This window comes from Crocuta crocuta, unplaced genomic scaffold (genome assembly GCF_008692635.1).
Source record: "Crocuta crocuta isolate KB4526 unplaced genomic scaffold, BGI_CrCroc_1.0 scaffold228, whole genome shotgun sequence".
NCBI lineage: Eukaryota > Metazoa > Chordata > Mammalia > Carnivora > Hyaenidae > Crocuta > Crocuta crocuta.
In genome coordinates this window covers 529,634-547,910 of record NW_027532820.1, presented here as the reverse complement: position 1 = coordinate 547,910, position 18,277 = coordinate 529,634, and the positions used below count along the sequence as shown (strand labels likewise).

Genomic DNA, 18,277 nt, shown 5'->3' with positions numbered 1-18,277 from the left:
GCAGGGAAGCTTGTCAAATAATTTCATTTCATTAGAAACTTGAAATCAGCTCCACTCTCCACTCGGCGGCGTTGCTTATCCGCTCCCGCCCGGAAAAAAAAAAGCTCCCGGAACTACCGCATTAAGCAGGCTTGCTTCCCGCGGCCTAGCCGGAGCATTTCTACAGACGCACACCACAGACCTTCCGTTTTCTTGATCCTCTCGCGATGCTTACGTCCCTTCTGTATCCGGAAGTGGTCGCCTAGCTCAAGGCTAGTTCGGGCTAGAGCGTCCGGTGAGGGAAGAGGGAGCCACGAGTTCTTTGCTAGGTGTTCGTGTCGTTCTTTGTGTTTAGGGAGGTGGTGGTTGTCGGTGTCTTGTATTTTCTCTTCTAACCCGTGCGGAGGACTTCAGGATTTTCTGTCCCCTCCTTGTCCCTTTACGTTATTGGTTGGAGCGTCACCACTGAGAAAAGGCGCCCTCCCGTCCCGACGGTGAGGCCGGGGAGTCCAGGAATCTCTTTGGTCTTTGCTAACGGGTTTGGAGGCAGTAATTTTTGCAGCTACAAGTTTCGGATTTAAGTCTCTTGGTGACATTCTAATAGTTACTGAGCCCTCAGTATGTGTTAGGAACTAACTTAGGACTATTGGATGTGGCAGTGAATAAATAAGACAAAAATCCCTGCCCTAAGGGGGCTTGCAATTTAAAGAAATGTGCGAAGACCGTGGAATGCAAATGGGAATAAATCAGAAAATATTTCCTGTATGGGTTGGAGGGAGAGGAAGCCAAGGGGAATAAAAAAGGACAATAAAGCGTTTTGGGGGATTGGGGCAGTCCTAAAAAATGCAGGTATGTTGATGTTTATGGTCGCAAGACGGACCACATGAAAATTATAAGTGCAGTTAGGCATTTAGGGTTAGGGACTTTGTGCTCTTGCTATAAGATCCATTTACTTATCTCACTTTCTCTTCTCTCTCTCTCTCTCTCTCTCTCTTTTTTTTTCCAGGGGAAGACCAAAAACTAGGTTGTAGGAAAAGCAAATAGAAGCCATGTTTCGGAGACCTGTATTACAGGTAATCACTTTCCTTATTAGTGTTGAGATGCTTATTACCAACCATAGTGATCAGCTTTCTTCAGGCTTTTGACTGCAAAGGCACTTCATGTGTACTTGATAGAGAGGATTGGGGACAGGTTTTACGTGTGTAAGTGATGTTCACTAAAACAAAACAAAAATTTCCCATTGGTATATAACGGGAGTCATGATTTTTGTTACAATGTGCTCCTTGCATTTAGATCAGTTAGGGAGCATTTAATGTCTTTAGTGATCAAGAGACTATGAGGATCATTTCCAACATTGTCCTATAAGGCACGTGGTTCCTTTCTTGACCACCTGCCTCCTGTTGCCAGCCTTCCGCCCTGCCCCCGTCTCCTTAAACTGAGGAGTGCAGCTCAGGTCATCACATCACCACCCATGTACTGTGTCCACAGTTCCTTCTCATTCTACCAGTCTGACTCCTCATTTCTCCAGACATTCTAGCCAGCCTTCAGCCAGCCTAGACTACCCATTTTCCCCACTCAACCACATTTGGGTTCCAACTTGGTCGATTCTTTGTAACACCTCTCTTATTCCCCATCCTGTTAAGACTAATGAAACCTGTTCTTATCTCCCTCACTCTACTATAGAATTGACCCTATATTTTTGGATCCCCACTTTAACCTATACATACTTTTCACATTGTGTGTGTGTTGAAATGTGAAACATAGAAAAGTTTGGGGGTGCCTGGGTGGCTTAGTCGGTTAAGCGTCCGACTTTCGCTTAGGTCATGATCTCGCAGTTTGTGGGTTCGAGCCCCACGTTGGGCTCTGTGCTGACTGCCAGCGTGGAGCCTGTTTCAGAGTCTGTGACTCCCTCTCTCTCTGACCCTCCCCTGCTCACGCTGTCTCTCTCTCTCCTAGAAAAAAAAAAAGAAACATAGAAAAGTTAATGTCTTAATACTACTATATTAAGAAATCTTTAAAGCCAGATGTAGAAGAGTTAAATGTTTAATTTAAAAGATTATCCCAGTTAATTCTTTTACCTATTTCTGCTTTTCTAGTAGGTCTTATTTTTTGCATGCCCAAAATGAAACCTATTATTCTATAAGACATCTTATTCTTTAAGAGGTCTGGCTCACTTGAGTACTTAAATTGGTACATTCCTAGAAGTGTGACACAGGTACTAGTTAGTTAGAGTCTTCGCTGTGTTATAACTCTGTCTTTATTTCTTAACCACCCGCGGCCCCGAAACACAGTGATTGGATTCCAGAGTCAACAGTGTTATGGGAATGGGTGTTCATTTGGTTGGTGGACATCTGCTTTTTATATTAACAGTGCTACCATATGATACCTGTTCCTCTGATGGAATGGTTAGCCCTCTGAACGTTGGAACCAGCGATGTGCCTGGTGACCTGTGGCAGTAGCCCTTGAACAGAATGCCTTTAAGGAGGCAGCAGAGGGTGGGAGGAACAGTGACAGCCTTGGTGTCGGCCAGTCCTGGGTTCTAGGCGTGACTTGCCAGTTATGTCCTGTAGGATTTTGGGCAGGTTACTCAGTCTCCCTAAGTTTCATTTTTTTCATCTTCAAAGTAGGGATAATTTTACACAGTTCATACATTTATTCTGAGGATTAACTTGTAAGAGGTAAAGCACTTAGCTGCTCTTCAGTAGTGATAGCTGTAACGTCACTGAATGCTGCTACCAGTCTGTGTCAGTTACTACCTTCCTCTGACACACTGGCTTGCATAGTCCTGTTTTTGTACTTTATCAGAGAATCAGATTTGTCTTAGACTTTTCTCTTTGGGCTTTCGAAAGCATGAATTTTTCCAGCATATATTTGAATTTGCCTCCTATGCACAACCTTGGAAGCACCACACTCAGGAGGGTTACCACGAAAGAACAGGGAGAAGATTCTAAATAAGCTCTCCTGGGCATGCCGTCTGGCTCTGTGTACCTTTGGGCTTCTGTATTAGACGGCGCTCAAGCATTTGCACGGTCCTGGCACTGGTGGGGAGGCACGTGAATGGCATAGCTTGTGTTCTGGGCATGAATCCTGCAGTTGCTGCCGACCAGACGGTGACTGAGTATGGGTTGGTCTTCGTTTGCGTTTGCCTTCCCCCCAAATTAAAGCTCTTTTACTCATTTGTTCCCCTTTAGGTATTTCATCAGTTTGTAAGACGTGAGTCTGAAGTAGCTAGCAGCCTGGTTCTTGAAAGATGTAAGTAGTGGTTAATTTCCAAGTTTAAAGTATGCTGCTTATAGCAATGTGCAGCTCACCTTAATCGTGCTGTAGGAGAGGTGCACTGGTTGGGTTATACTCAGGGAATCATCATGCCTTTGGCTCTGTTCGCCTCTCTGCTCTTGGCCTTGCCCCGTCAGGCTGCAGGGGCCTCCTAGAATCTCCTGGAGTCCTATCTGGTTATCTGATTCTCCCAAGGTCATGTGCTATCTGGCTGAGAGAGTGAAACTTTGTGAAAGCTCTTCTTTCACGGAGTAGTCCTGTGTATTTATAAAGATGTTCAGATCTCAGTTTTGTTTTTTTAACTATACAGTTTTTTTAAAAAAAGGTATTTCAGAGAATTTAAGGTAAAATAAGGAGCTTAGTGGTTTTTTGTGGGCAACTTTCTCTAAGAATATTTTCTCCTTTCTTGCCAACCCTGTTTTCTCCTCCCATACTGCCTTTATTTGCCTCTTCAACTTACCTTCGCACTTGTAGAACTTGGGTTTTGCTCCATGCTGAGATTGAAATTGAAGTAGTACTTGTAGCTCTTCGTCTTCCGGACCTTTCTCTCAGGCTCCTTTAATTTACACATTGTTTCAGCTCTGAACCGTGTGCAGCTCCTTGGGCGAGTGGGTCAGGACCCCGTCATGAGACAGGTGGAAGGGAAAAACCCAGTCACGATATTTTCTCTAGCAACGAATGAGATGTGGCGGTCAGGGGAGAGTGAAGTATACCAAATGGGTGAGTAAAACAGACTGGGGTTTTAATTGTATCCACAATAAATAGACATTCTTTCTCAGTTATCTAATTAGAGAAGAGCTGCTTTTAGAAAGAATCTCAGATTCTGTGCTTCTCTCTTCAAAATTGTGACATTGGTTTTGCTGGGCATGTTGCCTTTTGGCATTTGTTTTGTCTGCTGTCATATGTAACCTGGTTTTCTGTGCTTGAGATTTAGGTGATGTCAGTCAAAAGACGACATGGCACAGAATATCAGTCTTCCGACCAGGCCTCAGAGATGTGGCGTATCAGTATGTGAAAAAGGGGTAAGTTGAGGGAAGAAGGATCTTACATATCAAATGGTTTAAAAAACTGGCAACAGGTGTTCTCAGGGAATGCCTAACTCCTTTATTCTCCTGACCACTCTGTGTTAACTCGAGATACTTATTCAGAGCTTAGTGTTACATGCATGGCGTGTCGCCGTGTGTGTCTAATTCAGAGATGTATAAAACATGGTTTCGCTTGCTAAGAATTTATAATTTGGGCCAAATAAGAGGTATACATGAACACAAGCCGATGGGGCAAGAGAGAAGGCAAAGTGTACCGAGTGCCGTGTGAGCAGGTGCAGGCCATGCTGTTGGGAGTTCCCATGCCGCCACGTCCAGGGATCCCCACGGCGCGGGCCTTGCTCTTGGCATCTGCGTGGAGTCCTTAGTGCAGGATCTGGAATGTCTGTAGCCTGGTGCAGGTGAGGTGTTACGGCAGCATTCACAGCCGTTGTTTTATATTTGATAATTTTAGATCGGCTCCCTTTTGGGATGCTTAGACTGATTATGTATAGATAAAAAGTGTCTTTTCCAAATCTGTGGAAGGACGAAAGGGTATGTTGAACAGCAGTTGTATTCATAGTTAATATATTCAGAAATGTGCTAGTTTTACAGAAATAAAATACATTTCACGAAAATTCCAGGAATAACTAAAATTCCTGTTGCTTTTTAATAAACTGTGTTCCTTTTTTTATACGTACTTCCATAGTCCTTTATAGATGTAGAAGTTTGTGCATCTACACATACATATAAATACAGGAAACTTCAAGGAAAAAATCTGTGTGCAATTTATGGGTATATTTGACACCCAGTCATTTTACCAGTTTTGTCTCCTGTATTATGCTTTTTTGGTAAAGGTAGATACTGAAAATTAATGCTAGTGTGCATTTTCTACCCTTGAAAATCAGAGTTATGGTTGTCTTCTAGTGTTTCAGCCTTCTAAACAACACAGAAATTGTTTTAGTGATTAAGTCTAAGTGAAATACTATGCCGAAAACCTCTGTTTTGAATTTTAATAATCTAAGTCCTTGGAAAATAAATTCGTGAAACTAACTATGGAAAGGAATTGAAAAATAAGTGAAAATCAACAAATCTGTTGGGGAGTCGGAAATCAAAGGTGAAGAAAAATGACACTTTGGAAATCAGTCCTAGAGATTTAAAGGATGCCACTATGTTGTTGTTCTATTTCATGCTCTTAAGATTTTTTTTTTGAGAGAGAGCACGTGCATGATTCGAGTGTGTGTGCACATGTGCGCGAAAGCAGGGATGTGGCAGAGGGGGAGGGAGAGAGAGAGAGAGAATACCTCAAGTAGGCTCCAAGAGAGAATACCTCAAGTAGGCTCCATGCTCAGTGAGGAGCCTAACATGGGGCTTGACCTCACTACCCTGGGATCATGACGAGCCAAAATCAAAGAGTCAAGACGCTCAACCCACTGAACCATCCAGGTGCCCCCCAATTTCATGGTCTTAAACTTTTTTTTTTACAGCTTTAAGAACCACAGTCAGGTCAAGGCTGAGATCGTTGTCCTTCTTACCTAGATGTGTCAGGTCTGCATGGACTTTCTGTTTTAGTACTCTTAATACTGCTAATTTTGATCTTTGAGATGTGGTAGCAAAAATCAGGTTATGCATGATTCTTTATTCATTCTTAGTGTGTACTTGTTCCTGCCCCTTTCTGACTCTTTTCAAACAGACTGAATAGTGTAAGTTTTATTTTATCAGGTCTCGCATCTATGTGGAAGGGAAAGTTGACTACGGTGAATACACAGATAAAAACAATGTGAGGCGACAAGCAACAACAATCATAGCTGGTAAGAAGCTTGTGGGAACAGCTGTTCCCTCCTCCCTCTTCCCTTCTTAAAGCCTGACTTCTCATAAGTAACTTTAACAGGGCTTTGGGTACGGATGCTGAGATGGTCAGGCAACTCAACAGTGAGAAATGAGATTGTGGCTTGGGGATTTGCTGTGGTTTCTGTAGTGCCTTGAGAAAATTCTCTCTGTGCTCAGTTTCATTTCACAAGTAACTTTTGAGTAGAGTGTCTGTTGGTCCTACTGTTTGAAGTAAGAAAAACTTTAGTGTCTGAGAACATGGCCTGAATGGGCAGAAGCCTGAGCCAAAGTAGAGTTACACAGCTGTGAGGGCATTAGACATTTGTGCAGATTTATTCAGAACCTGCTCGGTGCTGAACATGATTTAAAAAAAATTTTTTTTAATGTTTATTTTTGAAGGAGAGAGACAGAACGTGAGTGGGGGAGGGACAGAGAGAGAAAGGGAGACACAGAATCTGAAGCAGGCTCGTGAACTGTGAACTGTGAAATCATGACCTGAGCCGAAGTTGGATGTTTAATCAACTGAGCCACGCCAGCGTTCCAGGACATGATGATTTTTCAGTTCCTATTTTTCTCATTAAACAAAATGCAAACAGTTGTAGGAAACATGGACACACAAAGCTTAAAGAACATTAAGAAGATAGTTCCTAGGGGTGCCTGGGTGGCTCAGTTGGTTGAGTGTCTAACTTTGGCTCAGGTCATCTCATGGTTCAGGAGTTCTAGCCTTGCGTCTTCTGTCAGCAAAGCCCGCGTTGGGTCCTCTGCCCCCATCTCTCCCTGCCCCTCCCTTGCCCGTACTCTTACACCCTCTCTCAAAATAAATAAGAACATTAAAAAAAAAAAAAAAAAAGGATATCTTCTAGAGCAGAGTTTTCAAACTATTTGGACAATTCTAAAAGAATTTTGAAAAGATATAATGCTTTTGGATATATTTAAATTGACATGAAAATTTCTTTCAGTAAGAAATTGTTATTTTGAAATGTGTTAGTGGATCTAAATATCATAGCAGTTTGATGCTCATTATTATTTTCTTAAAAAATTGAACAAGCTCTTAAGCATTTGGAAATTTTGTTATTTTTTGTTCTCTGAACTTGTTTTTCCATTTTCTCCTAAGAAATGTATTTTAACATGTTGTACAATTCAGAACTTTTTATTATTCCTTCTACCACGTTTGTAACATATGTAAGCAGAAATTTTAAAATATTAAAAAATTATGTGATATTAAGGCTCTAAATGTTATATATTTTTGATTGGGTTATCATTATAGTTGTTTTTAGAACATATGTGACTAAAGCAATTAATATATAAATATGAAAACTGAAATTTTATTAGAACTACATCTTTTAATGAGGGAGATGGTTCCTTTTTTTTTTTTTTTACTCTCGGAAAAATTGTTAAAGTAAGACAGTTGTTAAACATTAATTCTTTTGTTTGTTTTTATGGACGTAAACACTGACAGAAATCTCATTTTTTTAAGTAAGTAGATGGGAATGAAAGAAAGTAATGTCTCAGTGTTTTACGAACTTCTGAGATATGCCAAAATTAGATATTATTTAAAAATAGATTTTTTTAAACTATGGAAAATGTCAAACATACACAAACGTAGAAAGTAAAAAAAAAGGAAATGTGTCATTTGGCTTCAACAATTATCAACTGATGGCCAATATGATTTCTTCTATGCCCACAGCCTGCTTTTCCTCCCCTTGGATTATTTTGAAGTGACTCTCAGACATTATATTGTTTCATTCATAAGGGTTTTCAATAGGTGTATCTGAAAGGTATGGATTCCTATTTAAAGCATAACTACTGTGCTGTTATCACACATAATATTAAGAAGTTATTTAAATATTTTTCCAGACATCACATTGTTTAAATTTTTTTTGATTGCCTCATAAATATGAGCCCATACACTATATTACATGGCTTATATCTTGAGTCTCTTTCTTATTTTTTTAAACAACAAATTTATTTTCTCATAATTCTGCAGGCTAGAACTCTGAGAACCTCTCTTTTAATTGATAGATTTTCCTTTTATCTTTCTCTTTTACTTTGCTTCAGAATTCATGTCTTAACCACTCTACCATATTGATAAATTCTCATTTGTTGTAAATAATAGTTAAAATATATATTTTCTTACTGGTTTCTTTGAACATATGTTGGCTTTGAAAACCAACATAGTTATTATTCCACCCTCATTATTAGATCTTAGATGAGGTCCTTTCTGATCATTTTGCTTGCATAATTCTTTAAAAAAATTTTCTTTTTAATGTTTATTTACTTTTGAGAGAGAGAGACAGACAGAGCATGAGTAGGGGAGGGGCAGAGAGAGGGAGACACAGAGTCTGAAGCAGGCTCTAGGCTCTGTACTGAGCTGTCAACACAGAGTCCGATGCGGGGCTTGAACCCACGAGCGGTAAGATCATGACCTGAGCTGAAGTCGGATGCTTAACCGACTAAGCCACCCAGGTGCCCCAACTTCCATAATTCTTGAGTGTCTTGACAGTATTTCATTTCTGCATGTTCTGTTCTTCCTTGGGCCATGTCTCCAGAGATATCTACCTGTTCAAAAAATTTTCTGGCTCAGTCAGTTAAGTGTCCGACTCTTGATTTTGGCTCAGGTCATGATCTTAAGGTTGTGAGATTGAAACCCGTGTTGGGCTCCCCGCTGAGCTTGGAACCTGCTTAAGATTCTCTCCCTCCTCCTTCTGCCCCTCCCCTGCTTGTACAGGCATGTGCATTCTCTCTCTCTTTCAAAACATAACTATTAAAAAGAAAAACTAATTTTTTTTTTTTTTAACCTCATAGACTATACCTACGATTTCAGCAGTGGAAAACCAAACTTTCTTTTCTTTTCTTTTTCTTTTTTTTTTTTTAAGTAGGCTCCACACTGGGCATGGAGGCTTGAACTCCCAAGGCTTGAATTCACAATCCTGAGATCAAGACCTTGAGCTGAGATCAAGAGTCAGAGTTTTAACCAGCTGAGCCACCCAGGATCCCCAAAACCAAACTTTTTAATAAAATAATTGACATTCTAAATCTTTATCAATTATGTATTTGTTTAACACTTTCATACCTCATTGTAAACCAAAAGTGTGGGTAAACTTTGGACTGTGTGACTTATTCTGAACCAAAGCCAGTTACTTTGGTTCAATTTCAATAGAAAGAGTTCAGATTATCTGCCATTTTGTTTTCTTCTTGTCACTAGCATTCACTGCATGGGTGAGCTAATTGAGCTATTAACATAGGTTTAGTAGTAAAAATGAATAGATCTTTAGTGACATTTGAATTGAAAGAAATAGGGTTTAAATTTGGTTGCTTGGTTTTGTAGTTCATGTTTTTTTCTCCTAGAGAGCCATGTCTAGAACTCAGAGTAATCACCAGTGGATGGCACTCTTGCCATTTTACACTATGGTGTCTGTTCTAATAATCTCTTCTGAAATAATCATTCTGTACCAGATATTCTGTTTTTGGAAGACTAGTCATAAATACTGCCATGTAATGGCCACTTTTAAAATAATTCTAACGTTGTAAGTATCTAGATATTTTCAAGTTATACAGAAGTACTACTTTTCCTTTGCTTGTCCTGAACTAACTCTGTCTGGGACAACATTTCAAGTGCAGTATCTGATGTTCTTATATGAGAATGCTCTCTCTGTAATATGGGTTAATAAAAATTTTCCCCAAGAACGAGTATATAAAAATCCAGGTGTTTGAAAATTAAAAAATAGAATGTCTTCTGTGTGAGTGTTGCAGCCTACTTACAAGAAGTCAGTAAGTCTGTGTTTGCCAGCAGGGCCACACATTGGACCCTGTCCTCTCTGTACGTCCAGTGTGCGGAACGTTGGGCCCCTTGTGTGTGAGAAGGTGCTGCTTGGTTCCGTGGCCTCGATCTGAGCATTGCACACTGTGAAATCTGTGACTAGCTCTTTTGTAGGAAGTTAGTGCCAAGCAGTTACAACTGTGTTCACACCTCTTCTGACAGGGTCTGAATTGTTGACAGAAAGCTGAAGCCCAGCTCTTAGCTCCATCTGTGGCTGTTGTCTGTGCCGCTCATGAACGTAGCAGGAGTTACTTCACATTTTGGGAATTTTTCTAAAGTCCTTTAGTTAACAGCATTTAAGTTTGTGTGTGTTATAGAGGAGTGACTGAGGCGGAGAAAGAGTTCTGAAAATAATACTTATGCTTTGGTCTCTTTACAGATAATATTATATTTCTGAGTGACCAGACCAAAGAAAAGGCGTAGAGTGGACGGTTCTTCGTTGACCATCGTTTGGTACGGTCTCACTTCCAAATCATGTATAGTCTTTATAGTTCCTAAGAACAAGAATTAAAATATTCTTTTATATAAAATGAGTGATACTACTTCTCCTGACTGTTACTCCCCCTCCCCTTTTTGTCTCATAAACCTTGGCAGCCAATTGTTGATTCTTTTAGGGATGGTTTCTGTGTACAAGAGTGTAAAACAGTGAACTGTCGGGTTCATCTATGTTATGGCAGAAGGATGAGTGAGTGTCCTTTGGGATGGCCCCTTGCTCTTTGTGCACACTTTGTATTTTGGTACTGGTCCAGCCACCGAGTGTTGTAAGTCAGGCATTTATCCCATGATTGTGAGTAATGATTTTCTTACTGTTTGCTCTATAAACTGGATGGCGAGGACTGTTTCTTTTCTGTTACCTGCACCTTAACCAGTGCTTGGCACAGAATAGGTACTTGATAAATGTTGACAGAGATGAATGATCCTAAAGGGATATTAAGCTTCAGTCCAAATTGAAGGGGGCTGGTGAACAGTGGTTGGTTTCTAACCTAAACAGCTCTAAGACTAACCTGCCTTCTTCACATCTTTTGTTTTTGGGCAGTTTTCACTAGTAGCATTTATGAAATAGTTTATCAGCGAAAAAGACCTAATATATAAATAGGGATGAACTAGTTCATTCCTAGGTGATGCCACAAGGGCTCTGGTTCCCGTAGTTTCTGTCTTTCTGAGCCCCATTCTCTATCCTTTTAGTCTAATCCAGAACTTCGGGGAGTCACCTAAACAACCTTTGACATTGTCACTGTAGGTTAGAGCCTCAGGTGTGAGGCTCTTTTATTTTTCCACCTGGTCTCTCGGTGCACATACACTGATCATTGTGTACACACGATTACTTTCATTATGAGAATCTGGAAATTACGGAGTACTAGTAATTTCCTAATAAATATTACATAAAATATAGTCTATTTTTTGAATGCATCCTGTACTTTTTAGGTTTGCCTCAGACCTCCACAGGCCTGCTTGCTGGCTGCACTTGTTTGGCATCGGCTGCTGGTGAGCTGGTTGTCCAGTTCAAGTGGTAGCAGTCCCTCATTCGTTCTAGGCCACTCGGGCTCCAGCTTCGCCTCCAGCCCAGCCTGTTTGTGGCCCAGACGGCACGTGTTGTCCCCTCTGCCCGAGAGCAGGGTGCTGACTGTAGCTTGGGTCATGCTGCCTGTGGACCCACACTGGAGCAGCTTGTTGCACTTGCAGTACAATTTGGTCAAGGAAAAGATGGAATTCCGTAGCTTTACTCTCTTTTCGCCCAGGATGAGTAGAAAAGGAATTGCCATTTCCTCGTGTCAGCCGTCTTTTCCTGCAGCTGGGACCACCGATCAGTACATTAAGTCTGTTTTCTGAGTTTGTGCGTTAAAACTGTCTGGTGATGCAGTCCTCACCCCTTTGTGCCCCATTCCTTAAGCAAAATGTAGATAAAATTTATCTTTCGGGCAACTCTTTAGCAAAAGCTGTTTTTATATACTGGAAAGTTGTGAGAAGTTCTGCAGATTCTGATGCCTAAGTGGTGTGATGAATCTGTGCTTTGGGAAGGCGATAGGGGAACAGAACAGTTCAGTGACCAGCCTGGGGCAGCTCTGAGTCCAGGGCGCAGGGGCAGACAGGTGCGCCGCGCAGGACCCCTGGCAGCTGAAGGCGTCGCTGCGCTCCTACTGCACGTTGCCTGGACAGCTGTGAGGTTGGGCCGCAAGGCCTTCAGGGTCAGGCGTCGATGCGGAGGCCTCGAGGCCTCGGCATGAACGGCATGAACGGATGCAGCAGACGTGCAGTCTGCAGCTGGCCGGGCTCCTGGAGCATCAACTCTGCCCTTCCCACCTGGGCGGCCCCGGGTGCTGAGGACTCTCTACCTCTCCCAGGCTGGTCTCCGGGGGTAGATGTGGAACCTGGTAGCTGTAACAGTCAGTCGGGGTCTTCTAGTCCCAAGTTTTGTGTCTTGCATTCCCTTTGTCATCTTTTTACGGTGTCAGGGAATATACCTGTGGGAAACTGCCCTGTGACTTTTAGTTTGGGATTCCATGTCAGGTGAGAAGATGAGTGGGATGCACAGAAGTGTGGAGAGAAGGTATCAGACAGCACGTGTGGTATTCTCCCACTTTGGAAAACGAAGTAATAGATATAAATACATGTTTAGTGAAAGTCTAGGAGGAGAAACATCAAAAGGTTGTGATGATCTCTGGATGGGGGGAGTATGTGTGATTTTTCTTCTTCTTATTATTTTTTTAGCCTTGAGCTTATATTACTTTATAAAAGTAAGAAAATAAAAGAAAAAAATAAGAAAAACCTAGTAAAACTGTTCACAGTTTTGGAAAACAAAAATCTTTCCATTATTTCCAAGCCAGGCTGGCACTGCTGATTGACCTTCAGCTAGTACTTACTGCTTCCTGTACCAGAGGCGAACAGGATAATCTTCATGTATTTCCCGCCATCGTCTGTATTGTTGTAGCGCATGCTCAGATACTTTACTTACCTTTTTCCCCCTTCTTTTTCTTTTCTTTTCCTCTTAATACATGTATGTGGCCCACAACGACTGACTTGAAAGATCACCCTGTATGAGATCCACTGTTTGCTGCCAATACAATTTTCAGAGAGTCATTCATTTCTTAAAAATGATTGGATAGTTAATCCATAGACATCTAAAAACACCAAAGACAGGTTTTTGTGGCTGTTGGGGATTACTTGTCATTGCCAGCTGGGTTACAGCCTAACCTTTGCAGCTCAGGAGAAATTACTGGTGGTTTCCCTTTGTTCCCAAAAGAGATCATGCAGTTCTTAAGGTTAGGGTTATCTTTTACCCAGATGGCCCGTTTGTCCCCATCTAGTGTAGCCTAGCAAAGTGACATTATAGGGCTTTCGCTCTTTTTTTTTCTTTAAGGTTTTTATTTATGTCTGAGAGAGAGACAGACAGACAGACAGCAGGGGAGGGTCAGAGAGAGAGGCAGACATAGAATCTGAAACAGGCTCCAGGCTCTGAGCTAGCTGTCAGCACAGAGCTGGACATGGGGCTCGAACCCACAAAGCGTGAGATCATAACCTGAGCCGAAGTCGGATGCTCAACCGACTGAGCCACACCCAGGCGCCCCCATTATAGGGCTTTCGAAATGTTTGTTTGGATTACGCTGAAACACTGACATGAAAATGAAGGCAGACTCACTTGACTTATTTTTCTGTCCGGGTTTGCATTATGTGCTGCATGAAAATGAAGGCAGACTCACTTGACTTATTTTTCTGTCCGGGGTTGCATTATGTGCTGTTATGTGTTGCATTATGAAGCTTGGTGGNAACCTGAGCCGAAGTCGGATGCTCAACCGACTGAGCCACACCCAGGCGCCCCCATTATAGGGCTTTCGAAATGTTTGTTTGGATTACGCTGAAACACTGACATGAAAATGAAGGCAGACTCACTTGACTTATTTTTCTGTCCGGGTTTGCATTATGTGCTGTGAAGCTTGGTGGGAGTAACAGCAAGCAAATCATTGTAGGAAACTTAATGAGTTACAGAGAAATTCTTACAGGAAAACAATTACCTATTAACGGCTGACATTTTTGTATATTTACTAGGTTCCAGGCCCTGAGCTCAGTGCTTTTTTCGTTGTCTTCTTTCACTGTTACCCTAAGAAGGTGGTATCCTGGTTTTAGAGGCGAGGAAACCTGAAACTGAGGATTAAGTAACATGTCAAAGTCATGCAGCTTGTAAGAGGTACAGCTGCAGTTTGAGTTTAGGGGTGTGGGGTTGGCATTTTGCTTTCCGCCTGGCAGTCTGCTTCCCACTTCCCCCACCTCCATTGGCCCAACTATCCCAGACCCCCCACTGCTAACTTTTGTCCCTGCAGGGTGCTTCTGAGTCACCCTGGGAGTTCCACTGCATGATCGGTTTTGACTGGGGGTAGAATTAGAGAGAGAGAAATACCTCTGCCTCTTTATTCTTTCTCATTTTCAGTCCGATGATCCTATAGGAAAATAAGTCACAGTTAATTTTTCTACCAAGTTAGCTTCGCTTACTCCTCTTGATCCCTTGTTATCAGGCAATGTTTCTTTACTGGTTAAAATAGGTTTACATGGTCTCCTCCTTTCATTGTTTCCTCCACTCGTTTCCTTCCTACTGAGAGTTGAAATTGTCAGCAGGATTGTTCAAGAATTTGACAGGCTCCCTTTTTAGAGAGCGAGGCTGTGGGCAGGGGTCAGTGGCATGATAGCCCCCCCCTCACTACTGTATATGCCCCTGTGCTGGGTTCCCACAGCGTGTGATAAGATGATGTGTAGCTTTTTAGGCTGTTGAAGTCATGCAGACAGGATTGTGAAATTTCTCTTTTTTGTCTGTCCTCTTCATCCATTTGCTTTGGACCTCAGGGTGGCGTTTGTCCGTACAAGCGGGCACCGTAGCATTTTGTCCTTTTCCTGCCATGCCTGTCCTCTGAGAAGAAGGTGGTTTATCATGGTTCCCTTGAGGCTGTTAGTCATACAGCCTGGATTTGCTTCACTTCCCAGCTGAGTGACCTCTGCTGAATTTCTTAGCTTTCCCTTCCTTGGATTTTTTGTCGTTTTGCTTTCCTGTGAATAAAACAGGGATGATAGTAGTCCTACTTTATAGTAGGCCTGCAGGGAAGAACACCATGAATAATACATATAATTTAGCATGTATTAACTGAGTCCAGTGCTCAGTGCCTACTGGCCATTATTACTGTTGTTTGTAGTTACTTTTTTTTTTTTAATTTCTGAGAGAGAGACAGCGTGAGCATGGGTGGGTCAGAGAGAGAGGGAGATACAGAATCTGAAGCAGGCTCCAGGCTCTGAGCTGTCAGCACAGAGCCCGATGCGGCGCTCGAACCCAAAACCATGAGATCATGACCTGTGCCGAAGTTGGATGCTTAACCAGCTGAGCCACCCAGGCGCCCCTGTTTGTAGTTACTTTAAACAATGCCTGTCCCTTCCAGTCACCATGCCCATCTCCCCAGGTCTCATGAGACATCCCTGGGAGCCTATAAACTCTAGATTAGTTTATTGTACTTGACCTTTGTTGTTGTTAATGTCCATGGATTACTGAGAACATAGTCCAGTTTGGTAGTGTTGTTTTGGTTTGCTTTTAATCATCTGTGGCTATTTACCATTAATATGGGCATCTTTTTAAACATGAAAGTCATTTGGGCATCTTCTTCTTACCTTGCATGCATACAGCGCTGGATACAGGGATAAATATAACAGGACTACTGCATTAAAGGGGCTCACAGTCTAGGATGATGGGGACCGGACGGGGAGGACCGAAGCAGGAGCCAACGCGCAAAGTGTGCTATGGTGTGGGGAGCAAGCTAGTGATGGTAGAAATAAAGTCCTGTGGCACAGACCAGAATATTGTTAGGTTAGTTTTCAGCAGAGGAAACAGCACAAACAATGGCCCAGAAACGTAAAAGTATATGGGTCAGTGAAAGATAAACCTGACAAGGGGACTGGGGCTGGTTCATAAAGGGCCTTGAAAGGTTACAGGGGACTTTTTGGCAGTGGGGAGCTGCATGTTTTAAAATGGACATATCAGAATGGTGCTTGAGAAAGAACAGTGAAGACCTGTGAAGGGTTAGAAGTGGGGAAAGCTTGCAGGCAGTTAGGAAGCTCCTGAAAGAGCCTCGAAAGGTTAGCAGAGTGGGCATTACAGGTGACACAAGGCAGATTTGGGGTTCATGTCGATTTGTTTACTGTGCAACAGTTATGTCTAGACCCTGTGCTGCACTCCAGGTTAGGGATACTGAGAACTTGGAGCTCCGTCCAGGTTGCACTGGGGACCGTAGGTGCTGGTGGGGAGAAAGGCCGTGAAGAGATCCTTCTGAGGCTGCTTGGGTAGCTGTGTGGATAGTGACGCTTTGTTTCTGAGACTAACGAATGTGAATGTGGGAGCAGATTTGAGAAGAGGGAAGATCAGGAATAGTTCTGAACATAGTTTAATCATAGACTTCCTACCTTATATTTGATGATTAATGAGTGGAGCTCAGAAGAGAAGTTGAGACGAGTGGGTTTTTTTTCTTCTGCCAAACACGTTTTGAGCACATTTTGTGAGATAGCAAATGCTGCCACGATTCCAGCTTTCTGTTGTGGAAAACCGTATCATGGGGAAGATTTCCAGTGGCTTCCCTGTTTCACAGTGTAGCAGGGGTTTATGTTGATCAGGTGTGGTAAGATGACAGACATAAAGAAGTGGTCTTGAAAGCAGAGTTTATTATAGTTCTCAAGAGGAGGGCACATGCCTCACCATTAGAACTGCTGGGGAAGCCCCAGGACAGGGCAGAAGGAAGGAGGGAGGGTGTGCGCCACAGCTTTCATTGTGATGTCTGTGGGATGAATGATTTTCACCAGGCTCTGGGCAATAGTGGTTCTCCCTAGTCGTCAGGTGCCTCTGAGCGGAGTGTTCTGGACTGCAGGAGCCTGATCAAAGGAGGCTGATGGCAGATGTGGAATCAGGATTGGTTGGTTTGCATATGAAAGACCTGCTTTTGGGTTAGTTTACTATTTCTAGGAATTGGCTCATGTTGGGAAGGTGTTAGTTCCTCCCAGGGTCTTCCAGGCTCCAGGATGTCAAAGCATCATAACATACAGAAAAGAAAAAACATGATTAATACACTACCCAATATCCGTTATCCTTTCTACAGAACCCATTGATTTACAGAGCCCATTTTTTATTAGGGGTGACAGTGTGCACGGCTGAAAGACTGCATTCCTGTTCTCCTTTGCAGTTCACTGTTGCTAAGGGGGTGTAAGCAGAAGCCGTTTGGTGGTGCTTGCAGGAAAGCCCCTTAAATGATTAACTCTCTTAGGAGGCTCATCCTTATGCTTCTCCAGACCCTCACCTGCCTTTTTCTGGTCTGAAATGTGGACCTGATGGCTAAAAATCTCCAGTAGCCATTTTGGACCACGAGGCTATCTTCAGGATGGGAGGACAGAAGAGGCTGGAATCTGCGACGACCACGCAACCACCATCCCGGTCCTGGACAGTCTACCTCTGGACTTCTGTGGGAGACACAAATAAATCTCTACCTTGTTTAAGCCACTTATTTGTGCTTTGCATTGAAACTTAATTCTTACTAATTCACACATTCTTTATCTCCATATACACAATGAATTCATTACTTCAGTTCTTTGTCTTCTGCTGGTGGCAGTAAAGTCTTCTGCTGCCACAGTTCTTCAGACTTTTAATCTATGTCTTATTCTTAATTTGAGGAGGGACTGGGATGTAAAATGTACACAAATCCTTGGCAAATAGTCTTACAAAGAGTAAATATAAACATTTTTTCATCGAATAAATAGTTTAATTTTGCTTGAAGCCTGAAATGAGGACCCTTAATTAATAAAGTCGCACTTAAGGAAGAACAGAAGTACTGCCCTTCTTCTGGCAGTAGAGCACACTAGATGATCTGGAGTGAGGAGACGTCCCACTGCAGAATAACCAGATCCTAAGTACGGCATAGTTTTCATTGCATCCTAGGGTACCTAAGTTCAGGCCACCGTAACAGAATACCATAGACCGGGTGATTTGAACAATAGACGTTTTCTCGCACTTCCGGAGGCTGGAAGTCTCATATCAGGTTGCAGGATGGTTGGTTTCCTGGGAGGCCCATGTTCCTGGCTTAAGGAGGCTGCCACCTCGCCGTGTCCTCACGTGACCTACTTGTGCCGCCGGCAGAGAGGAATTCTGGTGTCTCTTATAAGGCCACTAATCCTGTTTTGTCAGGGCCCCACCCTTATGCCCTCTTTCCACTTTCTTACAGGCCCTATCTCAAAATACAGTCACATTGGAGATTAGACTTTTCTATGTGAATTTTGAGCAGACCCAGTTCAATCTGTAGCATTGGACTTGCAGGAAGAAAGGGACTTCTTCAGGTGA

General features: G+C 42.5%; 1 protein-coding gene and 2 long non-coding RNA genes across 8 annotated transcripts in view; 1 reads left to right on the top strand and 2 right to left on the bottom strand.

Moving 5' to 3' along the window:
- The first annotated feature begins 214 nt into the window (after positions 1-214).
- On the top strand, positions 215-17,443 carry SSBP1 (single stranded DNA binding protein 1). 6 transcript variants are annotated; one of them, XM_077781034.1, is made up of 8 exons: positions 215-308; positions 986-1,052; positions 3,171-3,231; positions 3,835-3,975; positions 4,184-4,277; positions 6,000-6,088; positions 10,307-10,380; positions 17,236-17,443. In XM_077781034.1, the coding sequence occupies exons 2-7, from the start codon at positions 1,029-1,031 to the stop codon at positions 10,348-10,350; spliced, it is 453 nt and encodes a 150-aa protein (XP_077637160.1). In that variant the 5' UTR covers positions 215-308; positions 986-1,028; the 3' UTR covers positions 10,351-10,380; positions 17,236-17,443. The 6 variants fall into 6 exon arrangements, with proteins under 6 accessions (XP_077637160.1, XP_077637157.1, XP_077637158.1 ...); XM_077781031.1 differs by having other exon boundaries at positions 225-473; XM_077781032.1 differs by having other exon boundaries at positions 225-473; positions 17,211-17,443.
- On the bottom strand, positions 4,532-14,941 carry LOC144245698 (uncharacterized). Its single transcript, XR_013339399.1, has 4 exons — positions 14,321-14,941; positions 13,938-14,067; positions 12,881-12,979; positions 4,532-4,814 (listed from the first exon to the last, which is right to left on the bottom strand). It is a non-coding gene; the product is annotated as an uncharacterized LOC144245698 (long non-coding RNA).
- Positions 16,595-18,277, bottom strand: part of LOC144245697 (uncharacterized) — a 38,168-nt gene continuing 36,485 nt past the window's right edge. The window contains exons 2-3 of the long non-coding RNA XR_013339398.1: positions 17,244-17,403; positions 16,595-16,835 (exon numbers count right to left, since the gene is read on the bottom strand). This is a non-coding gene — a long non-coding RNA (uncharacterized LOC144245697). The remainder of the gene's footprint in view (positions 16,836-17,243; positions 17,404-18,277) is intronic.

Coding starts and splice junctions, on each gene's coding strand:
- SSBP1 (XM_077781034.1), top strand. CDS start 1,029: ATGTTTCGGAGACCTGTATTACAG. Junction 1,053..3,170: donor TTCGGAGACCTGTATTACAG/GTAATCACTTTC, acceptor GTTCCCCTTTAG/GTATTTCATCAGTTTGTAAG. Junction 6,089..10,306: donor AGCAACAACAATCATAGCTG/GTAAGAAGCTTG, acceptor GTCTCTTTACAG/ATAATATTATATTTCTGAGT.